The sequence below is a fragment of the Dysidea avara genome, chromosome 9 (assembly GCF_963678975.1).
Source record: "Dysidea avara chromosome 9, odDysAvar1.4, whole genome shotgun sequence".
Lineage (NCBI taxonomy): Eukaryota > Metazoa > Porifera > Demospongiae > Dictyoceratida > Dysideidae > Dysidea > Dysidea avara.
Window position 1 is genome coordinate 31,562,229 of NC_089280.1, and position 20,066 is coordinate 31,582,294.

Sequence of the window (20,066 nt, forward strand, 5' to 3'; positions counted from 1 at the left end):
TGTATTAGAAATCACTATTCATCCTCAAGACAGGCTAGTGCCAGATGGTACATTTGTTAGCTTATCATGTACATCATCAGTATCATCTGATGTAACATTCTCATGGACTAGTGATGGTGGAGATGTTACAGGACAATCAATATCAACTGGTGACACTAGTACACTAACAATTACTAAAGTTAGAAGAAAAGATGCTGGTAGTTATGTTTGTACTGCGAAGAGTGGACCATTATCAGTGATGTCTAACACTGCTACCCTAGGTGTGCCATTATTTATTATTTTGTTATTTCTATCTAAAACAAAACAGTCAAGCTGTGAAAGGGGTGTAACTTTTCCAAAAATGCCATGGTGATAAGAGATGTAAAATTCAAGGTGGTGGCCAAGAAATGGCTGTTAATGCCAAGACTTTTAGTAATCACAATACAGGTAAATTCAGTACCATCACTAAATTCACCTCAATTGTTGTTATTAAAATTTTGGCATTAACCTATCATCACCCATTTCTTTGCTGCACCACCTTGGATTTCACATCTTTTATCACCCTGGTGTTTTTGGAAAAGCTGGGCCCTTTTTCACAGCTTGGCTGCATTGGCTTGAGTATCACTTCTTTTACATGTCTTTGAAGAGATCTATAGCCGAATTTTCATTTGTTGTAGAAATATTTGCTTATAACTATTAAGCATTTTTAAAAATGCAATGCTGTATGGAATTATCACATGAACTCTGTCCGATGGGTTGGCGTGTTCGTAGGTGAATTCTCTACAAGATAATTTGTTTGTAGGTGAACCCTCTACAGGGTAACTTGTTTGTAGCTGAACTCTCTACAGGTAACTTGTTTGTAGCTGAACTCACTATAGGGTGACTTGGTTGGAAGTTGAACTCTCTCCAAGGTGACTTGTTGGAGCTGAACTCTCTACAGAGTGACTTGTTTGTAGCTGGACAAGACTTTTGATGTAGTTGAACTCTGGACAAGGTGAACTGAATTCTTTAAGGGGTGACTTCTCTACAGAGTGAATTGTTTGTAGCTGAACTTTCCATTAAGGCTGCGCCAATTCTAGTATCAGTATCGGTATTGGGCCAATACTGCTGTGTTCATGAAGTATCGGAATCAGCCATTATATTGTTGTAGATACCGATTCTTATCGGTGCTACTAATAAATGTGTGCATATGAAGTAGCTACTTTAAGGTACTTGGTATCGGTATTTGTACTTGCAGATAATTCCCAGCTGAGTATATACTGGGTAATTGAAGTATCAGTGAAAAGTGGAATCGGTACAGCCCTACTCTCCATAGGGTGACTTTTAATGTAGTTGAGCTCTTTACAGAGTGAATTGTTGTAGATGAACTCCCTACAAGGTGATTTGTGTATAGCTGAACTCTCTCCTCTACAGGGTGACTTTTCTACAGAGTGCATTGTTTGTATTTGAACTCTCTACAAGGTAACTTGTTGGTGGCTAATCTCTCTGCAGGGAGACTTTTAATGTAGTTGAAGTATTTGTAATGTAGTTGAATGTTCTAATATAGTGACTGCACTATTAGAGTATCTCAGTCATATACTGGTTACACATAGTTGGTTATCTTGTTATAACTCACTTCCAATGTCTTCTTAACAACTGAAAGACTCTTCTACAGTAATTAATCAACTAACTTCAGCTGAGAGAAGAATCATCTCTAATGATGAAATGTGTACAAGAACAAACAAACCAAAAAAAAGATTACACGTATGTAAGTCCTTTGGCAACATGCGACTGCAAACAGGACCAGGTATGGAACTATTGTGAGCATAGCAAAGAAAGAATGAAAAAAATTACAAAATGCACACACACAACCAAAATAAGCTACAACATTAAGTGCTTTTTTAAAACTGTGGACCACTCCTTTATAGTCCCTTGCTAGGAAAATTCTTCTGAAAGCAGAAATACTGGCAGAGGGCAGCATCATCCAACAATTTCATGATAAAACATTTCACTATACTTAATTCAGGGTGAACAAACTTCAACAGACAGATTCAACAGATTCTTGATAGTGGATACTTCGTAATGACCCAGCACTGTAATCTCAATTGTATCATAGTAGTTGGCAGTGTTAATGCAACCAAATTCAGCCTGCAAGTAAAGATACTTAACTTTAGTTTGCTTCCTGTCTCGGGCAGACTGAATAGAGTACAGAGGACAAATCAATTGATGGATGGACTAAAAGAGTGATGGATGGACTAAAAGAGTGATGGATGGACTAAAAGAGTGATGGATGGACACTCTGGGAATTGTATGTAGCAATGTCTGCACAGTAAGAAGATTATTACATTAAATGGAACCATTGTTTGGGAGCATCATCAGCAAGGAGATTTATACTTTAATAAATGAAACATTGACATATTCCTGAACAAATTTAGCAGTGACAACAGAAAGAACTTGATTGTACGTCAGTAAGTATACCATTGTTGCAGTTAGACAGCTGTTTAAAACATTCGCTGTTGTAGGATGCTTTGAGTCACAAAGTGAGCACTTCACTTCACATTGAATAGACCACTATTGCAAAATAACAGCTGTAGGCAAAGTATCAAATGTTACACGTAGGAATAATGACCTGGTGCAAGCTGATTCCAAGTATTACAAGAATCTTCTAAATCAGCTGAGTCCTCGAACTTGGATTGAACGGTCAGCATCTGCAAGTGATTGTTTGTGGAATACTTCCCTTCTGGTAGGAGTACCAACAAATTAGAAGTATATTGGGATCACATTTAAAAGTTGAATGAACTGGTCTGTATATGTTACTATAGTTTGTAAGAAGATGTCATTCTACATATTTTGGATAAACAGTCAGTGAAAAAGTCTACCATCAGGAGGCATTAAAATGTTAATTAATCCTTTAGTTATATCATGGTTAACTTATGCTCTGCCAGCCTATGTTGTCTAGCTTCCAGAGCCAGCATCTCCACCACCTGCAAAATTGGGGCACATGCCACAACTAATTTGCAAAAATCTGACCATGTACTTCATCGTTGTAGAAAGTTAAATTGGCATCATTAGTCAAGTATCATTCATTGTGTTCTATGAGCCAAATCTACATTGGACAAAACAGTTTGCTAGATCTTTCAATTTCATTTGGACAGCACCATGACAATAACAACAGATGCTCATCACAATGTCTTCCACCAGTATTATGTCATTTACATTCCACCCAAAAAAACTTTTTCAGCATGCTGCATCACAATGGTGGAATAAATTAGCCAATGACATCTTTTTATTTTCAAATTTTCTGACTGCTATTATATTGACCTGTTGTTGTATAGTAATTAGTTATTGTTTGTAAAACCACAAAAAGTTTACACTACAATAGCTACATGTGCAGATCAATTTTTCAAGCTATTCCGTCAAGTGGATTACCCTGCAGGTGTGAGAACAAATCACTTATTTTACATTTTTAACAAAATTGCGCATAACTCAATTGTTCTTTACCTGGTCTGTATGAACATTGGACTTTAAATGCACTGTATTATTCTCTCTAAATTTGAAATTAATCTTAAGGGTGAGAAAGCTATTACTAAAGTGTGTGAATTTAAGAAGAAAAATTCAAAGAAAATAGAGAAACTTTTCAGGCACAAATCATAGTGATGGCTGAGCAGATTTAAATCAAAATTGTAATGGGAGGTATCCTATCCTGAAGGAGTGTCCACAGCAAAAATGTTTTATGTTCACTATTGAGCTACAGTCCTGTAAAATGCACTTGTCTGTCTCACACCAGCACTTGGCTGCACATCACACTGTCATGTGTCTTAATAATTTGTTGCTTATCTACAGGCGTTGCAGATATTACAATTCACTCAACCTTTAATGATGTACCAATGGGAAGAAGTATCACTCTCATGTGTAGAGCTAGAGGTCTAGGAACACTAGTATATTCCTGGGAGAGAAGAAGTTCTGGCAGGAGATGGACTACTGTTAGTAATGATAACACAACATCATATGCTACTAGTACAACACTGACTATTGGAGAGTACATGTACAGGTGTAGAGTGAGTAATGGGACTGCAATGGTTGTGTCTAATAGTGCTACTGTGAATGTGTTTGGTGAGTATTGTCCTAAGAGGTAAGAGATGATGATACAAGTGTCCACAGGTCTTCCCACTATCACAACTCACCCCACCAGTCAGTTGACAACTGTTAGTATGAGTGTTACTCTGAATTGTGAGGGAACTGGTAGAGGATCAATTACATATCAATGGCAGACTAGGAATATTAATGGAAGACAATGGAGTGATATTAGTAGTAGTAATAACAGGATACTTGTTGTGAGTAACTTACAAGAGTCACAACAGTACAGGTGTGTAGTGTCCAATGAAGCTGGTGGGACAAGATCAAATGTTGCTACTGTTACTGTTTTGGGTAAGTTTATTGATTAGCCATGATAAAACCTGCAATGTTAGAGAAATACTCTCTCCAAGGAATCACCATTCATCCTCAAGACAGACTAGTCCCAGTTGGTTCATCAGTCAGTTTAACATGTACATCATCAGTATCATCTGATGTGACATTCTCATGGACTAGTGATGGTAGAGATGTTACAAGACAATCAACATCAACTGGTGACACTAGTATACTAACAATTACTAGTGTGAGGAGTAGTGATGATGGTAGTTATGTGTGTACTGTGAGGAGTGGATCATTATCAGTGATGTCTAGCATTGCTACTATGACTGTCTATGGTACAATAAAATTTAATGCATACACTCTTGTAATAACAGCCAAGCTGTAAAAAATGGTGCAACCCCTAAAGATGCTAGGGTGACAAAAGTTATAAAATCAAAGGTGGCAACCAATAAGTGGCTGCAATAATGATGTTAATATCAATCATTATTAATAACATTAACATCATTGCAGCCATTTCTTGACCACTAACATAACTTTGATTTCAGAACGTTTCACCCTAGCTTTTTGGAGTGCTGCATCCTTTCTTACAGGTCAGCTGTTTTTAATATTGATATTACTTCTTTTGTGCAATTGTGCGTAAGTGCAAAAACTGGCCATAGGCTCTCTTTTGGACTAACTTTAAACTTTTATTTTTATTGAAGACAAGACATTTTTTTAGTTTGAACTAATTGGTGAAATACCAAAAAGGTAACTTTTAATATAGTTCCTGCATAGCTCTCACTCATCATGAACTCTATACTGGGAACGTAATTGAACTCTCTACTGGATAACTTTTAATGTAGCTGAACTCTCCTGCAGTGTGTACTGTAATGTAGCTGAGCTCTCTACAGGGAAACTTTTGTAACATAGCTGAACTCTCTACTGGGCGACTTCAATTCTCTAATGAGTAACTTGCAATGTAGCTGAACGAATGTAGCTTAATTCTTTACAGGATGACTGGACATAGCTGAACTCTGTACTGGGTCACTTGTAATGAAGCTATATTTTTTACTTGGTGAGTTGTAATGTAAATACCTGAAATCTCTACTTGTTGTTTTGCAATGTAACTGAACTCTCCATGGGAAGACTTGTTATGTAACTGGACTCTCTCCTTGGTCAGTGATGCAAGGGGAGACCATTTCTAGAATGTGTGAGGGTCTTGGTGTATTTTTTCTCCAACAGCTACATAGATGTTTGTAGGGATAAGGTGTTCAAAAGTGAATCTAAAACTTGCTACGAAATTAATTGATTAATTGGAACAAGGCTCATCTTGATGAGATACATACAAAGGAACGCTAGTAGTTTAAATGGCTATACTTTTGATTCCTATAATATCTTGATTCTTTGTAACCACATAAGGTTTGCACTGCAATAGTTACTTCATGTACAGACTAGTTTACAAGTTATTCTGCCAAGTGGTCTACCTTGTAGGTGTGACATTTTTTGTTGAAAAATTGTACATAACTTTCTTGTTCTTTATCTGACTCACACAAAACAACCAAGCTGTGAAAGAAGGGTACAGTTTTCAAAAGCCTGATTGACCTTAAACATGAGAGCCAAAAAATGGCTACAATGACATCATGTATGTTAATGCTAATAATGCACAACCATTTTTAACATTAATATCATTGTAGCCATTTCTCAGCCACCACCTTAGATTTCACAGGGCTTGTTTTCACCCACACAATGATGATTGTTTAAGATAGACATTGTGTTTTATTTGACTTTTATAGTAATGATATTGTAATACTCTAATAGAGCATACAATTTTGAGGAACTCTAATACAATGCACAAAACATCAATGTTCTAGAATTTCCATTGGTAGATCTATGAAATTCTACTATTACGTAGAAATTTCTAGCGAGGTCAACAACCATGATAGCAGTAGGTTAGTGGCTAAGGATTTGGTTGTTCAGTATGGGGGTCTCTGGTTTGAACTCTTGTAGGTTTTTGACATTTTAATGCACTGGTGGTGACTATTATTATCTTGACCCTGTGATTTAAAGTTATTTGGTTTTTGCTTTTAACTCTGCAGCTGTTACTCCTTTGTTATTCAAACCATCAAAGGTGCTGCTACGATGGCTAGCCTATGTACACACTAAATGTCAAGTCATTCTCACAAGTGCTTTAATGTGTAGCCATGGCAAAAGTTTGATTTTTTTTACACAAATAAATATTCATAGCACTGTGGATATTTAATAACAGATTTACTCAAAATTTAGAATGGGAGGTACCTACACAAGAAAGTTTCCAAAGCAAAAATGATTAATTTCTGTTTAGGTACTATTGAAGTAGCTACAGATATGTGAAAACAGAATTTTCTTGGTTCTTGTAAAATACACACTTATCTGTCATGCCTTCTGAAACCAATCAGGTTCAGATCAAGATACTCTAATAGAGCAGTCAATCACTTTATAAACAATAAAGCAGTCAATTACTTGCAGTCACAGTGTTCAGAGCAGCAGTGTAGCAAGCTATGTAGGTATGAGAATTTCTTTCACCCTTTTAATCAGAAACCAGCCACCCTTAGGTGCAATGTCGAATATACGTAGTGACTAGGCATGGTGCTCAATTGACTAGGCCATTATAGTGCTGTAAACATATTCACTACTTTATGGATAGTATAGTAAGTACTTCAATCAGGGGCGTAGCTAGCTTTCTAGATTGTCCGGGCACAAGGTTCAACTGTCCCCATGGAAAATATTTAACAAAAAACGTGAGCCCATCTCTGTGGACTCTTTATAACACATTTTACTTTTGAAAAACTGTTTTAAAGTGCATACATGTACCTAGCTAGCGACTATACACTGCTATTTGTGCAGCTTAAATAGACTAGGATACCACTGCATGAAAAATATAGAAGCTAAATCAAAACAATGATGGACTAACTTAACCTCCAACCCCACCAGTATCAGAATTCTTTTTCACTCTTCTGCCCGACACCAGCAACCGGCACTTTATAGGGATAATACTTCATCAGTGACAACTCCAGCCCCAACATCGACTCTTTTTTCACTCTTCTGACTTCTCTACTTCAGCGCTTTAGCATACCAACGTTGAGAAAGGCTTGAATAAACAATGATCCTCCTGCCCGCTTAGTCCTACCTCCAGTGTACCACAACCGACTGGGAATTGGCTTTTGTCCATCTATACGTACCATTAGATGTCTAACAGTACTGAGTGGTTCCACCAAATTGCAGCACGTGTTTGACCTTGTGTTCAGTTGACTCTCAATCCGCACTCAAATCGGCCCAAGAAGCCGGCGTGCAACACCCGTGAGTATATTGACAGGAAGAAAGAAAATGCAATTTTTGCACCTCCGTAGCTCTGTGCTTCCTGGATGAAACAAGACAATTTTTGCTGTGGACACTCCCTTCAACTTCAGTACTCCACATTCCAAATTTGAGCGAAATCGCTACAAGCTTTTCCGAGATATGCGGCTTCAAAAATTGGCTTAGTTTCTTAGTTTTTCTTCTTATTTTTCTTCCTCTTTTCACACACTTACAAAAACTGCTATAAAACGCGACTGCTATATCCGATTGTCTTGAAATTTGGCACACAGAAGGGGGATATAAAGGCGCATCTCGGTACCAACTTTGGCAGGAATACGATAAATAGGCAAAGAGGTATGAGCGATTATTCGCGAAAAATAACACCAATATGTTGTCACGCCTACAGGGTAAACCGCTTACGGGAAGAAGCTGAAATCGGTGGGTGAATAAGTTAACTATTGAACCTCAAACCTTTTGTGGTTTGAAAGAAATCGAACTAAAAACCAGGAAGATACAACGAAAAAACCAACACTATGTAACAACTACGCAATTGAGATTAGCTAATAAAAAACGACTGCTTGCCACGCCTAACAGATAAACCGCTTTGGGTAATGCTTTGAAAATTGCTGTATAGATGGAGTAATCATCTTAGAAAGGCTCTTCAGTGGTGTAGAAGAATCAGAAATAAAGCCACGGAGTTATAACACGAAGGTGTAGTAAGTGCGAGATCGAGATACTCTAATAGAGCAGTCATCCTAATAGAGCAGTCACCCTGAAGAGAATTCAAGAGATCAGCTAGAAACAAGTAACCTGTATAGAGATCAGCTACACACAAGTCACCCTGTAGAGAGATCAGCTAGAATAAGTTACCTTGTAGGGAGTTCAGCTACAAAGAAAACATCATGTAGAGAGTTCAGCTACAAACTAATCATCCTGTAGAGAGATCAGCTAGAAGAAATCCTTGTAGAGAGTTCAGCTACAAACAAACCACATGTAGAGAGTTCAGCTACAAACAAATCTCCCTGTAGAGAGATCAGCTAGAAGAAGTATCCTCTTAGAGAGTTCAGCTACAAACAAATCACCGTGTAGAGACATCAGCTAGAAGAAGTTACCTTGTAGAGAGTTCAGCTACAAAGAAACCATTCTGTAAAAAACTCAGCTGCAAACAAATCACCTGTACAGAATTCAGCTACAAACAAATCACCCTGTAGAAAGATCAGCTACAAGAAGTTACCTTGTAGATAGTTCAGTTACAAAGAAACCACAATGTAGAGAATTCAGCTACAAACAAATCTCACTGTAGAGAGATCAGCTAGAAGAAATTACCTTGTAGAGAGTTCAGCTACAAAGAAACCACCATGTAGAGAGTTTAGCTGCAAAGAAATCACCCTGTAGAAAATTCAGCCACAAACAATTTGCCCTGTAGAAAGATCATTTAGAAGAAGTTACCTTGTAGATAGTTCAGCTACAAAGAAACTATTCTGTAAAGAGCTCAGCTGCAAACAAATCACCTGAATTCAGCTACAAACAAATTACCCTGTAGAGAGATCAGCTGGAAGAAGTTACCTTGTAGATAATTCAGCTACAAACAAATCATCCTGTAGAGAGATCAGCTAGAAGAAGTTACCTTGTAGATCGTTCAGCTACAAACAATTCACCCTATAGAGAGAGAAGCTAGAAGAAGTCACCTTGTAGAGTGTTCAGTTATAAAGAAATCACCATGGAGAGTTCTGTAATAAATATGTATTATATATATATATATATAAATTTGTACATTTACTGATAAAATCAGAAATCTTAAAAGTACTTCTGCTTCATCTTTTCTTCTTCCTGTGGTAAAGAAAAAAAGATATGTTAAAAAAGTCCCAAAGCTGGCCATAGGCCTGCTTTGGGGTGTACAAATACAAAAAGAAATATAATCTAATCCAAAATAGCCAAGCTGTAAAAAAAGAGTGCGACCCTCAAAAAGGCTATGGTGAAAAAAGATGTGAAATCCAAGGTGGCGGCCAAGAAATGGCTGTGATGGTAGGTTAATGGTAAAAATTTTAATAACGACAATTCAGGTGAATTTTGTGCCAATTGACCAAGCGGCACCAAAATTTACCTGAATTGTCGTTATTAAAATTTTTACCATTAACTTACCATCACAGCCATTTCTTGGCCGCCACCTTGGATTTCACATCTTTTTTCACCATAGCCTTTTTGAGGGCCGCACTCTTTTTTTACAGCTTGGCTGTTTTGGATTAGATAATGTTATCACGTAATGCTGGGCACTACATAGAAGTTTACTAAATTGCTGGAGGAATCAGGAAAACTCAAGTATAGGTGATTTTTTGATGATACTATTATGGAAAGTATTACAAGATGCTCCAAAAAGATAGCAAATGCGTATTTTAGTGTGTATTAATTACGGGCGTGCCCTGGCGGGAGCCACTACTACCGGGCTTGCTACCCAGGCACCAGCAATGATTTCCTGGGCCTGTGCCCATGCAGGCCCGGGTGTAGCTATGCCTCTGACTTCAGTGTACTTTAAGTGTCATGAGCTGCTCAGCTCACATTTGGGCTTCCTGTATTTAATTACATACCCACATCTGCACTCTCACGCACTGGCTGTACTTGGTTGTATGGCACACTAATGTGTGTCCTGATCTGTTTATGTACACAGGTCCTCCCACTATCACAACTCACCCTGCCAGCCAGTTGACAACTGCTAGTATGAGTGTTACTCTGAATTGTGAGGGAACTGGTAGAGGATCAATTACATATCAATGGCAGACTAGGAACATTAATGGAGGACAATGGAGCGATATTAGTAATAGTAATAACAGGAGACTTGTTGTGCAAGAGTCACAACAGTACAGGTGTGTAGTGTCCAATGAAGATGGTGGGACAAGATCAAGTGCTGCTATTATTACTACTTTGAGTAAGCAGCTGTATTCATGGTTAGCAGGTATTATTCTTCTTTACAGAAATCACCATTCACCCATCAAGTACTACTGTTAGAACATTACAAGATGTCACATTAACTTGTTCAGCATCTGTTGATGATGTGACATACTCATGGCATCGTGATGGTGGTAGTGTTCCCTCCAGATCAAGAGGACAGAACAGTAATGCACTCACTATTACTAGAGCTACTCCACCTGATGAGGGAAGATATTATTGTATTGCTAACAAGGAGGGAATTAGTGTGGAGTCTAATAGAGCTAGAGTGAGAGTGGATGGTGAGTACTGTTGTTTACTGAGCGATGACAATTGTTGTAGTTTTTGTAAATCTGCACCATTTTATCCTTGCATCATTTCAAATCTCCCTAAAGTGTCTGAGCATTCCTGACTATCAGTGTGTTACTGTTTATATCTTAGTTCAATCCACGTATATAATGATAATTGGTAATATTAGACAGATCAATAGCCATAGCTACCATAACTTTCAGCAAGTAAAACCACGCTATTATGTGAAGGTGGTTGCTACTATGCATAGGTGGTTACTATAGTATGTTCATGTTGAGCTGAATCCTGAAAAACAGCTAAAAATTAAAAGTGAATTTTTTCTCAACAGAGTTAACATTTCAGCCAATTGGATGATTATTGGTAACAGCAAAGGTGTCAACAACAGACACATACGGTTTGGCTCCATTACAAGTTCGGAAAAGAGGTGTAATGGACACTGTATTTATATGGCTTCCCCACAGGAGATGTATTGTGAAACTTTTGATTAGCCATAAATATTATGTCAAACATTTGAACAAAAAGATTTTGAAATATTTTTAGTGAGTCAAGCAGTACTACAAGTGAGTCAAATTTCAAGATCATGTGTAATTGCATTCATGAGTTATTAAATGTTTTTGAGGATTCAGCTCAACATGAACATACTATATTTGAGGATGGCTACTATGGGCTTGTGTGGCAATGTAGTCTGTAGCATTCACAATTGACTGACGTTGTCTAATCATCTTACAATATTTTACTTAGCTCAAAACACTGCTTCCTCGCTTAAACATCTCCTTTGCCTCTCAAACATGTCTTATTACTTGAGTCAGTATATTCAGATACAAGCTGTGGCTCTTATCAGAGGGTGGCTTTTATGACAATTATTCTAGGCTGTAGAGTGGCTACTATCTGGGGGTAACTATTATATGAGTCAGAGCTACTATCCGATCAAAACCATTATATACAGTATTTTATATGTATTGAATTGCTATCATTTTTATGTTTATATGTACTCTTCCAGCTTCCCAGGGGCGGATCTAGGATTTTTTGAAAGGGGGGGCTAAGCTGGGCAGGGACATAGGTAACTAGCCAGACATTAGAAGATACCAAGCCTTCTCACAAGGCCCTAATGGTAAGATTAATGTAATACCCATGGTCAAAATTAGCTATTTGGAATAATGACTACATTAGTGTGTGAATACCCTAAGGCCGGGGGGGTCTGGGGGCATGCCCTTCAGGAAATTTTTGCCTTCTAAAGGTGAATCTGAGTGTTTTTAGCAGTTTTTTCAGTAGAAAATAATGGAATTTCAGTTTATCAAAACACTTTTAGTTTTCCATTAAATCAAGACTGATTGCAATATGCATGAGTAGCCATCATGCATGCATGATAATCTTTTCATTTGTAGCTACCAAGCATTTAGATGTAGCTAGCTATATATCATAATGCATCAGCTCCTCTGCAACAGCCTCAACTGTCTATCTTACTGATAAAAAATAATGTTGTTGGATCCCACTGGAAGGTTGGAGTACAGTATATTATTTCACACACCATGAAGTTAAAAGAATTGTGGAAAATGCTTACTCCAGCCTCAACATCAACAGATTCAAGGCAAACTCTCTTTATGAAACACTTGACTATCATCTTCTAAAGACCATCTGAGATTCATCAATATTGGGTGAGACTAGACCTACAAACTACACAAGTTTGACTGTGATGATTTTGCAGTCTGCATGAAGAATGCTGTTTCTAAATACTCCCATGATCAAACAAAGCCAGACAATAGGGGAAGCCTTTGTGGGATAATGTGTGGAAAAAACATGTATAGCTAAACAGAGGCAGAAACATGTACGGGGGTGTATAGCTAAGTAGTAGTGGTGTTGAACGTCACAATTATTAGTATGCATGCTCCTTAGCCTAGTGACACTTTGTTACTCTTAACACTAATAAATTGTACTGAAAAGCAGAATGCAGTGAAGGGTACTAGTAGCTATTAGCTAGTCCACTGGAAATCCTAAGTTCGTTTATTGGGTTTCTGAATTTACTGTTGTGATGGTCAACTTATTTCTAGATCTGCCAGGTTATGAAGACTGACAAATACCAGCACCATAACCACAGGATGGGGTCATATCAGAAGGTAACTGATACAGATTTTACATTCATAGACAAAAGTGCTATAACTGCCTTATAAAATACCAAAAGACTACAGTTTGCTAAATGGCTGGGTTGGTAACTATATAATATACTGAAGCTGATAATTAATTAAACCAACTAACACATAAATAATAAATTCTAAAAACCACACTAATCACCTCTTATAGTCATAGTGGAAAACACTGTTAATTATCTGAATTAAACAAAACCCACAATTACAACTTTTGTAACTAAAGATGCAACCCACAATTGAAATGTTTTCTTGAAGAACTCTTGAGGAAAAAGGAAGCTATACTCTTCTGGAACAGGGTTGAACAATAAGTAAAGTTACATAGACGTTGTTTGTGTTGGTAGTGATGCATACAGTTCCTGAAATAAGCCTGCTTTTGATACACATAGAAGATTTAGGGTTTATTGGCCAAGTACTAACTTAGAAAGGAAAGGGGGGGGGGGGGGGGGGGGGGGGGCTACAGCCCCCTTAGCCCCCTCCCTAAATCCGCCCCTGCTTCTCTTACATGATTTAATAATGTTTTAGCTTTTAACTGGCAAAAGCTCTAACGTACATAATTGGACAAGGACAAGGACAAGGACAGGACTTGCACATAAGTAAGATTACATTGAGTAAAAAATTAATTTGTAGACATGGATGCCACTGCATAATGCCTTTTCTTTGGTGTATGGTCATTTAGAATGTAGCAGTTGTGTTATTTACTTTTATTCTTTCTTTTAACTATCTGTATGCTGGACTTCTATATGGTAGTTTACTAGAAATTATCATTTTGTTAATAGAGTAAAGTGGTGATGTAAAAGCGCACCCCACACATGAGATAGTATTGTGGCCAAAAATGGTGGGCATGCATGGGTAACTGGAAACAGTGGAAATAGAAACCGGAAATGGAGAACGGAAATGAGAATAGTTGAATTGTCATAATACATGTATCCAACAGTTAGTGACTGCCTCTTAAAGACCACCTTGTTACAAAGACCGCATTATAATTTATTTATTTATCTATTATTAATGGTTCTGAAAAATACCAATTTCTTAAATAACCATACAAATAAAATTACATAATTATAAATCTACTGTCTCTCCAATAAATGTCTAGTAATGTTTAACTTATGGTAAAAAGATCTTGATGTGGTACTTCAACTAAGTCCCTGATAATTTTATAAATAGTTATCATGTCCATTCGTTTTTGCCTGTAGTAAAGGGAAGGTAAGTTTAAAACCTGTAACCTGTAATCTTTCCTCGTAAGTCAACCTACTCAAATCTGGGGGGGTAGCACGTCTTTGCACTGCTTCTAATGCTCTAATGTCCTTCAATAGGTAAGGATTCCATATTATAGATGCATAATCCAAGTAGGGTCTAACAAGGCTGATGTACAATATACGAAATACTGTTGGGGTGAGGTGAAGAAGGTGCGCTTGATTATTCCAACCATTCTGTTTGCCTTCATGTGGAAAGATTGATATGCTTTGAAAATTTGAGATTACTTGAAAAGGTGATGCCTAAATCTCATTCTTCACTACATTCCTGAATCTCTATGTCATCAGAGTCAACTGTAAGTGTGTAGCTACCACCACTTGGAGAACCATCTGAAGAACCTAGTGACAGATACTTGCATTTGGAGATGTTTAAAGATCTCTGCCAAGTCTTATTCCACTGCATAAAATAATCTAAATCATTTTGTAGCATAGTATGGTCAACATCACTTAAAATTGAACGGTAAATTTTTGTATCATCAGCAAAAGTCCACAAAGAACTCTTTATATGGTCATATAAATCATTAATATAAACAATAAACAAAATTGGGCCCAGAACACTTCCTTGCGGTACGCCACTGATAACGGTAGATACATTAGAATACGTCCCTCTAACACAGACCCTCTGTGTCCTGTTTCTAAGGAAGTTATAAATCCATGAAAGTACATTACCATCAATACCATATGCTTGTAGCTTGGATATTAATCTTTGATGTGGTACCTTATGAAACGCTTTTTGATAGTCAAGATATAAAATGTCAACTAGTATTTTATTGTCTAGGCACTGAGTCCAATCATTTAAAATTCTGAGTAGCTGCAATTCACATGATCTGCCAGGACGAAAACCATACTGGTGGTCATTAAGCAATGAGTTAGAAGCAAGGTGTTGCATAATATAGTCTTTGATAATAGATTCTAGCATCTTGCAAACTACTGATGTCAAACTTACTGGTCTGTAATTGCAAGTGTCAGTCTTGGGTCCTTTTTATGAATAGCAACTACTGTGGCTTCTCTCCATGGGTCTGGTAAACTTCCTTCCTTCAAGGATTGATCAAATATAAGGGTTAGAGGGGTGACGATACTGTGGCGAACATTGTACAAAACGCAAGGATGACAATGATAATTAGGTCCCAAAAATATCTATGGCATACTCAATGACCTCATTAATAAGACCACTTCATGGCCAAGGATCACCTCTTTTACAAAGACTATAATTATCTTTCCAAATCCCATACAAAGGTCACCTATTTACAATGTAATTCCAAATATACATTTCACAAACTATGTTTAGGACACTTAGGTCAGCTATAAAAAGCCATAGACACATGGGGTTATCTATGCATTTTTCTTTGATCTAGTAGGTTATCAAAACACATGTATTGCAGCCAAGTATAACTGGTGCGGATATGCAACAGACAATTGTGTATATTTTACAGAAACCAAGAAAGCACTGATTTACGCATACATAGCTCGATAGTGCCTAAAAATTAAACATTTTTGCCGTTGAAACTCACTCAGGGTAAGGTATTGCCTAATCCATGTTTTATTCAAATCTGATCAGCCTATGCACTTTCAAAGTTCATTTTATTTTCTTTGTATTTTTTCTTCTAAATCTTCTTATATTTCTTTTCACACACTTTAGAAAAGTGTAATAACCTGCTCGTGCTTTGGTCAATTTACTTCAAATTTGTAGGGCAGTAAGAGCACAAAACAGTGCATTTACAGTCCAATTTTCATACAGACCAGATAAAGAACAAACAATGGAGTTGTACACAATTTTTCAAAAATGCAGAAGCAATTCATTGTTACACTTGCAGGGTAAACTACTTGATGGAATAGCTACATGATTATAGTGCAAACCATTTGTGGTTCAATCACAGTGATGGTCATGGAGTTATATCAAAAATGCCTACGATATGTGACAGCGCGCAATCTAGTTCATAAATTTAAAAAGTAATTTGTTGGTACTCCTACCAGATAAACCACTGAAGGGAATGAGCTGAATTTTTCCATGTACATGGATTAATTACTGTAGAAGAGTCTTTCAGTTGTTAAGAAGAAATTGCAAGTGAGTTATAGTGTAAAAACCAACATGTAACCAGTGATTGATCAAATGATACTCTAATAGTGCAGTCACCCTATTATAACTTCAGCTACTTTACAAATCATCTAGTAGAGAGTTCAGTTATGTTACAACCAACTAGTAGAGAATACAGCTATGGCAAGTCACCTTGTAGAGAGTTCAGCTACTATTCAAGTCATTCAATAAAGATTTCAGCTACAGTACAAGTCTACCTGTAGAGAAGCTACTAACAACTCACCCTGTATAGCGAAGCTACAGTAGAGGTTACCATGTAGAGAGTTCAGCTACAAACAATTCACCTTGTACAGAGTTAGGCTACAAACAGTTCTCCTTGTGTAGAGTTCAGCTACAACAAGTCAACCTGTAGGATAGAGGTCATGTGATGATTTTGTACAGTATTGAATATTAAAAAGGAATAATAATTATAACCAAAAAAAATGTTGCTAGAATAAAGGAAAATTCAGCTCTTGATCTCTTCTGCAGTAAAGAACAAAGACATGTAAAAGAAGCTCCAAAGCTGGCTATAGGCTATAGCCAGCTTTGGAGTATATATACAAATGCAGACGGTGTGGCATGCCGGCTTTCTTGGCCACATAACACACTACCATGTGTCATGAGTCCTAACACTAGCATAGCTACACTTAACACTCTTGTTTAAGTATCTACATTGTATTGATCCCTTTTTGACTTGTAAAATTCCTAGAATTACAATTGTATATGATTGTATAAAATGCTACAGCCTCACTTATACCCCACAAATATTTATGCATTATATGGAGGATAATATTTTTCCACACATTGTTGCTCCACACAGATCAGTTATCCATCAGTATTACACCAACTAATCCAGTGATTGGTGAGGGAGGAACTGCTCAGTTCACTGCTACAGCAAGTGGTGTAAATATGAGAGGTTTTGTGTATCAATGGAGGAAGAAAGGTAACCGTCTTCCTAATAAGGTGTCTGGTGTTAATGGAGCAGTGTTAACAATTCCTAATCTTGTTGAATCTGATGAAGGAGTGTATTATTGTACTGTGACTGATCAGTGGGGTAATAGTGTGAGGAGTGATGATGTCACTTTGACTGTTAAAGGTATGTATGTAAATAAATGAGTAAAAATTTGTAAAATAGCTACGTAGCATCAGATCTCAATGGAGAAGCAGTATTTATGTAGCTACTATACTATGATTATATTACTACAGCTGGTGTACCGTTGTTCTGGGGACATCCACCAGATCAATTTGTTAATAAAAGTGTCAAAGTGACTTTTGACTGTTTTGCTAATGGAAGTGATTCACTAACTATCACATGGGAAAAGGACAGAAGATCATACACTTCAGGTGTTATACAAGTTACAACACACAGTAATGGAGTGAGTAGTAGTTTAATACTAAACAGAGCTAGAGTAGCTGATAGTGGCAAGTATCGGTGTAGAGCTACTGTTGCTGATGGGTATAGTGCTACATCTAGTGAAGGAGAATTATTAAGTAAATTATTTTAATCAGTGTACTGAAATTTTATTGTTTCTTGTTTAACAGTTCTTCCTCTTATCACCATCAATCCCAGAAGTGTTACGATTCCCATTGACCAGTCAACAAAGCTTTCTTGTAATGCACTAGGTACTGACATAGTCTACCAGTGGATGAAGGATGGTGTAGTAGTGTCTGGTGCTATCTCAAACAAGTTAAGGATAACTAACATAGAGGAATCAGATGAGGGAGTGTACAAGTGTGTGGCTAGTAATAAAGGTGGTCAGGTTGAGTCTAATACAGCAACTGTAATTGTTTATGGTAAGTAGGTCTGTGTGTGCATATGCACGTGTACGTTTCATGAGAGTATTTTATCATGATATTTGATTATTAATCACAGAAACATGTTTATAAAATACATACATGAACTGGTAAAAAACCATTCTAGCTCAGAGTGCTGCCCACACCCTAAGAGTCAAAGAACTTTTCTTAAGATGGTTGTGGTTTTCAATAGAGCAGTCTTCTGTAACAAGTAGATATAATATGTGAGGGGGCATAGGAAAAGGGACCTATAGTGGTTAACATGGAATTCGAGTTATGCTAATCAAAGAATTCTACAACTCACCAGCTATTCATATTTCAAATTTCAAGTCAATACTCAATTGTTTCACATAGTTATGAAGAATTTAAATACAAGTGTGATTTCCCAATGTATGTAATTTACTATAATTACCTAACAATACACGGAAATTTACTGACTTTTACTCAAAAGTTTAAAAGTCTCTATAGGTCCCTTTTCCTATGCCCCCTCACATATAATGAGTTGAGATTCAAGAGCTCCAAAAATCATTATGATGAGCCTATGTACACACTAATTTTCAAGTTATTCCCATTCTCAGTTTACCCTGTAGCTGTGACACAAGTTTGATCTTTTTTATGTGAGTAAATGCTCATAACTCCTTGCATGGATATTAATCAGATTCATAGCAAACTAAGTACATGAACTTACCTTTGTACACTCTTCATTTTATCCAAAGATCGAGGCAAATGAGTCACACATTTGTGTTTTATATTAACTTTGCAAAGTGTGCAAAAGTAATTTGAAGCCCTTGTAGACCCTATACGGCTTAAGAAGAAAAAATGAAGAATTAAAATGAAACTTTGAATGCCTACATATCACAAATGGCTGGTGTGAATTTATCAAATTTGCTGTGTGGTCTACCCTACCTGGTAGACAGCTATAATGCAAAGGTGATGTACTTTGGAGAAGGAGATATGGAGCTATGGACGCATCAAAAATGCTGTTTTTTCTTCTTCCTGTCAATATACTCACAGTGTGGCACACCTGCTTTCTTGGCCACACAACACACTACTGTGTGTCTTTATATGCACCTGTGCATACAGCCACATATATAAGTACGTCAACATATGGTATGTAGTGTGTAGTACACACAATGCATGTGCACACACTAGTAGGGTAAAGCCTATTCAACATAACAGAGTAACTACACATAGATAGAGAAAAATCAATTGTCAGTGATGCTATATAACCAAGGGGGAAAAGGTAGTTGTCTGACCAAAAGACACATAAAATCAAAGACATTCACTTATATTTAGAGCACTGTTTGACTACTTTAATAGAGCACACACAGCTGCACTAAATGCTCTAATTAAACAACTATTTACAATTTTAATAATTATTTATGTTTTAGTTAATTGCAATACAGGTAATCAACTCTCCACTATACATACTTTTATTCTATAGTTGCTAGTCATCGTGTTTTTAGTACCTTCTATTGCATATTTAGGTCCTCCAGAAATCACAGATCACCCAACAAGTGGCCATGTACCAATGGGAAGAAGCATCACTCTCATGTGTAGAGCTGGTGGTCTAGGAACACTAGTATATTCCTGGGAGAGAAGTAGTTTTGGTAATAATTGGACTACTGTTAGTAATGATAACACAACATCATACACTACTGATACAACACTGACTATTGGAGAGTACATGTACAGGTGTAGAGTGAGCAATGAGGCTGGATCAGTTGTGTCTAATAGTACTACTGTGAATGTGTGTGGTGAGTATCACATCAAAAAGCAAGACCCACAGCCTCCCACTAAAACAAGTTGATGTTCTAAATACATTGAACATAGGGTTCTACAGAATTTAAGTCCTATGTTGTGGTTGCTGAGTGAAGCAACAGTGCT

The 20,066-nt window shown here is 37.0% G+C and overlaps 1 protein-coding gene across 1 annotated transcript in view; it reads left to right on the forward strand.

Annotated features, from left to right (window-relative positions):
• LOC136267671 (hemicentin-1-like) overlaps positions 1-20,066 on the forward strand; it is a 61,267-nt gene that overhangs the window by 16,844 nt on the left and 24,357 nt on the right. The window contains exons 8-17 of the mRNA XM_066062819.1: positions 9-260; positions 3,802-4,090; positions 4,151-4,386; positions 4,428-4,706; positions 10,349-10,606; positions 10,653-10,907; positions 17,206-17,481; positions 17,592-17,876; positions 17,928-18,179; positions 19,667-19,936. Coding sequence (XP_065918891.1) covers positions 9-260; positions 3,802-4,090; positions 4,151-4,386; positions 4,428-4,706; positions 10,349-10,606; positions 10,653-10,907; positions 17,206-17,481; positions 17,592-17,876; positions 17,928-18,179; positions 19,667-19,936 — 2,652 coding nt within the window. The remainder of the gene's footprint in view (positions 1-8; positions 261-3,801; positions 4,091-4,150; positions 4,387-4,427; positions 4,707-10,348; positions 10,607-10,652; positions 10,908-17,205; positions 17,482-17,591; positions 17,877-17,927; positions 18,180-19,666; positions 19,937-20,066) is intronic.